The sequence below is a fragment of the Nanorana parkeri genome, unplaced genomic scaffold (genome assembly GCF_000935625.1).
Source record: "Nanorana parkeri isolate BGI_ZX_2015 unplaced genomic scaffold, ASM93562v1 scaffold109, whole genome shotgun sequence".
Classification (NCBI taxonomy): Eukaryota; Metazoa; Chordata; class Amphibia; order Anura; family Dicroglossidae; genus Nanorana; species Nanorana parkeri.
The window spans coordinates 896,693-902,009 of NW_017306377.1; the positions used below are offsets into that span (position 1 = coordinate 896,693).

The window sequence follows — 5,317 nt, forward strand, 5'->3', positions numbered from 1 at the left end:
GATTGGATGTGGGGAAGAAAGGTGAGGTCCGAGTCAAGGATGACACCTAGGACCTTGGCAAGAGGGGAGGTTTGGATAGTTGTGTTATCAACCTCAACTGAAATGTTGGGGGAAGGTGCACGGGCAGGAGGAAATATCATGAGCTCAGTTTTTGAAAGATTGAGTTTTAAGAAATGTTGTGACATCCAGACTGATATGTCATTTAGTAGATTAGTGACACCCAAGGACACTGAGGGGGAGAGTTGTGGAGTGGAAAGATAAATTTGAGTGTCATCGGCATAGAGATGGTATTGGAAGCCATGTGAGGTTATTAGTTGACCAAGGGAGGAGGTGTAGATGGAGAAGAGAAGGGGTCCAAGGACAGAGCCTTGGGGGACCCCTACAGAAAGAGGAAGAGGAGGGGAAGAGTTAGAATTGTAGGTGACACTGAAGGAGCGCATAGATAAGTAGGAGGAGAACCATGAGAGAGCAGAGTCTTGTAAATAAAGGCATACCATTATATTTGTGAATTACAATAATAAAGTGGCATTTACAGTTTCTGTATTATTCTAGTTGTGTAAAGTATAGTGTTTTGGGGAAACAGAAAGAAAGAACTATAGGACATGGTGTAGTTTAAATTGTGACATGGGAAAAAAGAAAAATATCAGTCTTGCTATCACTGCAAAAATCTTTCCTACTAAAGCTAAGACATGCTGACATAAAATGTAATTGAGCTGTTCGGAGTTATGCTTGTAGCTCTTAATTTGTAAATCCATTAAACATGGTAATCTATGGAAGAAACACTGCATATCAAATAAATACATCACCCCCTCCCTTCCCCTCCTGATACAGAGGGAGAGGCACAGCCATAGTGCAATTTATATACATTTACAGTGTCTGGCTCGTTAGGAGCTTACTTGCTAGAGGCAGCCAGTAGCTATCAATAAAATGTTGATAGTAATGTTAAATGAAGCTATTCTGGTCATTTTATAATGAAGTGGAGGGAAGTGCATGGCCATTAACTGGGATCTGCCTCATTCAAGTGATTGAGTACCTATTGCAGCTGCTCCAAAATTGATGAGATGGCGTCCATTTTCGGAAGTGACAATCAGAGGAGGTGCAATGGCAGGGCAGAGCAGATCGAGGTACAGGGTATTATGCAGACTGTAAAAACAGATTAAAAAAGGTACTGTTAAAGGTGTTATACATCCAAAATATAAAAACACAACCTATGGATTGTTAAGGGGGTGGTGTTGTTATGGTTTACAGAGTTTGCCACTTAATCCCACAAGGTTTATAACTTGTTAACCTTGGTGCAGACAACACCACATAAATACACCAATTACTAAAAGAAAAATAAATTTTGATTCCATAGTGAATGCACACTCAGAGCTCATTCACACCAAGGAGGTTGAGGATCAGCGCGGTTACCACGCTCACTTCAAAAAGGGAGGTTTTGGGAGTTTTTAATTGCGTTTCAGCACTGAAACGCAATTAAAAATGCTCAAAACTGCGCTGATCAGTGCAGCAAATGCGCTGATCAGTGCTGCGATTCCATTGAAAGCTGTATGGAATCAGTGCAGCAAAAATAGTGCAGGGAGCAGTTTGGGCGTGGGGTGGTTCGGATTGCACGGACCCGCACGGTCGCATGAACGGTCCCCATAGCAATGTATGGGATCGTTCATGTCGGCGGATCTGCACGGCCAAATCCACGCTGCCGAACTGCCCCGGTGTGAACTGAAGCCAAAACTTTTTTTTTCGTGTTGGATTGGGTGTTGAGGGATTAGAACACCTGTCAAGTTTTTATTGTTGTCTGTATCCCCCGGAAAGGAGATTCACCCTCTCCATTTGTCCCGGTGACAATTATCACTAAAAGTGAAAGAAAATTCCATATTTTGGGTGGTCATCAGAATAGGAATAAATGTTAAACCTTCCAATGGGGGCATTAGTTCTGGTGACCCTGCTGACCACCAGGGACGTCTCTCTCCCTTTGGTGGGATATCTCTCACTTCCTGTTGTGGCTCTTGGCAGAAAGTGTGGGGAATCTCCCCTTGGACACAGATGGCAAAAAAGCTGATGGGGTTATGACCCTCCCCTACTCTATCAAAAACTAAAACATAAATTGGGCTTCTGTTCTACTTTAAAGTCTCCATCAGATGTCATGTGACAGGGTAATAATGCCAGAGCAAAATAAGGAGACAGGCACAGAACATTAAGTACTTATCCTTGTTGCACTCCTTACCAAAAGTCCCTTGTGATGGGGTGGGGGGGTGCTCGCAGTGACTGGGGATGGCGCCACAAATATCAGAAAACTGTAGAAATTTTACCAGCACACCAATCCTTTTACAAAGCAAAAGCTTCATTTATTGAAGTTCCTTGTCACATGAACAAGTGCTTTCGGGGCAACACAGGATCCCTTCATCAGGTCAATACTAAAGCTTGATGAAGGGACCCTGTGTGGCCCCGAAAGCGCTTGTTCATGTGACAAGGAACTTTAATAAATGAAGCATTTGCTATTCTAAAAAGGCACGGAACATTGTCGCCCCTTTAAGTGATTTTGGAAATTGCATTAACATGTTAGAATTATCTAAACTCTGGAAGATGTGGCCAAAAAAAGGCAAGAAGAGGGCAAAGCACTAATCACCAGTATTGCCTATGTTTACGCTGCAGCCGATCTTTCCACATTACTGACATGCCATGCCTTGCCAATGCTATTTTTGGTCATGCCATGCCTTGCCAATGCTATTTTTGGTCATGCCATGTCTTGGCAATGCCATCTTTTTAGAGGCTGGGCTTTGCTTCTTTATGTAAGGTCCTCCAAGGATAACAGTGAGCAGCATACTGCAGGTATCACCAGATCTCACTCCAAATCTCATGAAACTGGCAGTCAGAGGCAGCAGTACCTTAGATTTCATATTGCTGATATACAGCTATTGGGCTTTTGGCACAGGAGTGCCTAGGCTCCCTTACATTCCAGGAAGTTCACTGTTATTTTTTTGGAATTCAAGACAAAAAGGAAGATTTTCAGGCTACAATTACCTTTTTAAAATCATTACTCTTTGAGTCCAGTTCCACTTAAAAGCTTTTATAAGATTTTAGTGATTTGGTTTACATCTACTTTATCATGTAACTCAATCTGGTCCAATGCTGTAGAAATATGCATAAAAACTAGACAAAATCAATGTGTCTTTGTTGCCCAGTTTAAGTGTGCAGCTGCAGATGTCAACCAATATTTATAATTTTTTTGACTAGTCAAAGTAGATCTAAGAATAAAGTGACAGACACTAGAGGCCAAATTCACAAGTCATGCACATACCTGAAGTTAGGGCTTTCATTTCCTTTCTGTTTACTGATGTCACAGCTGGCAACGCAGCAAGGTATAACATATTTGTCAAACTTGCCCATAAACCTTTTGTAGATGGACAGTCTTGCAGCTGTGTATTCATCAGAACTGCAAACAACATCAACAGCAAAAGAAGGTCAGGAGCCATAGATTAATCTTATTTGCAATTCTGCATAGTCAAACTTTTCAGGGGGCATTACTCATAATTATCAAAGCTTAGCAGCCCAACAGCTCAGCTTGTTACTGCTCACAGAAATCGATCAGCATGTTGAAAAATATAAGTATAAGTATATCTAAAGCCAGAACTAACTTAAAGGAGATCTATGGGGTCAGTGCTTTTCCCCATAGTTCTCCCCATGGTCACGGGAGGACACAAACTAGCGTCCTCCCGTGTCCCAAAGCTCAGTATACCACGAGCTACAGCTGAAACCGCCGCAGCCAGGACGGATCCTGACATTACTGTCGAGATCCACCCAGCTGCGTGATTGACAGCTGGCTCTGCCTATCTAGAGGCAGAGCCAGCTGTACCCGCCCCCGTCTGTTCCGCCGGTCAGCTGGAGGATCGGACAGGGGAGGGGGGGAATCCCCCCTCCCCTGCAAGTGTTCTTTGTCATACAGCAACTTGGTGGCATTCTGCACACTCTGTGTACTGAACTCCTACAGATATTTCGCCAAAAGTCTGCATGACCTACAAGTCAAATTACACAAATCCCCTGCAACAGGGGCTAGTTTTAGACTAGCTAATTCTAAGACTCAACCAGTGGAAAAGGGACCCAGATAGTGCCCCCTTTCTTATTACAATACTAAGGCTGATGAGGTGGTAATATTGAAGGCAGGCCCTCCTACTACCAGTCAGTTGGCTTTGTAAAACAAACACTAGCATTTTTTTAAGTAAGGAGAAGTCTAATCGGCAATTAGGTTTGCTAGACTGACTACTTTGTATATAGCTGACCAGGAAGTGAATGTTTCTTTTCAACAAAACTTTAAAGCGGAACTAGACCAACCAATTCACATATCTCAAAAAACAGTTACTTTCAAGGCATGCCAACTGTCATGGTTGCCAGTGTGCTTATTTCAGCTCTCAACCAAACTTCCAAGCCCTCAAATGGCTGGTGTCATAGCTAATCCATAGCTAATCACATGTGCAGCACCATAGCATCTGCAATCCAAATAGAAAGATGGCACCTTCCTAGGCTGTAAAGGATAGTACGGTTTCGTTTTACAAAATTAGCATAAGTGGCCTATGTTACTGAACGGATTGTGGAATATGAACTGGCATAACTTCAGAGAAATACTACGGAACATGTAAGCTGATGAGTAGGTACTACACAGATGACTATATTTAAAGTTAACTTTTTGTTTTAGATGTTGTTCTCTTCAATCTAAGATGAACAGTACTTAGCAATAAAAATGTATTAAGCACCAGCAAAAAAAAAAGATGCTAAATTTTATAGTGTTAGTTGTGTTACACATGGAATAGGATACACAGACTGCTGTGTGCTTACTCTTCTTTTATATCTTCTATCTTGGGGAGCTCTGGGGTAGGATTGTCTGCCGGTTTGGGAGATTTTTGAACTGGTTTAGGAGATGCAAGCTGTTTTTGCTTGTCCTTCTTTGAAGATGCTTTTCTCTTCTCTTTCTTGCACTGCAACAGTGAAGATAGAATATATATTAGAATATCTCACATGTAGTTACAAGTTTCTATCACATAGACTATAGGGTCAAAAAAGAAAAAGCTGCAGTTATAATGGCATTACTACATATCCTGTCCTTGATTCTGTCAATGTTCCCCAGCTTTGATACTGCATTATAATGATGTTTAATCCTCTAGTTATTTCTCTACTCACAGCTCTGAACTTCAAGGAAAAGTATTGCATTTTTGCTATATAATATGTATGTAGTCTGTCCTTGATTCTGTAAATGTTTCCCAGCTGTATGACTGCATTATCATGATGTCTAATCCTTTAGCTATTTCTCTTTGACTCAAGCATGAAC

General features: G+C 41.7%; 1 protein-coding gene across 1 annotated transcript in view; it reads right to left on the minus strand.

The window, feature by feature from the left end:
- Nucleotides 1-5,317, minus strand: part of CFAP74 (cilia and flagella associated protein 74) — a 116,366-nt gene that overhangs the window by 30,791 nt on the left and 80,258 nt on the right. The window contains exons 28-30 of the mRNA XM_018553093.1: nt 4,828-4,967; nt 3,296-3,430; nt 1,034-1,143 (exon numbers count right to left, since the gene is read on the minus strand). Coding sequence (XP_018408595.1) covers nt 1,034-1,143; nt 3,296-3,430; nt 4,828-4,967 — 385 coding nt within the window. The remainder of the gene's footprint in view (nt 1-1,033; nt 1,144-3,295; nt 3,431-4,827; nt 4,968-5,317) is intronic.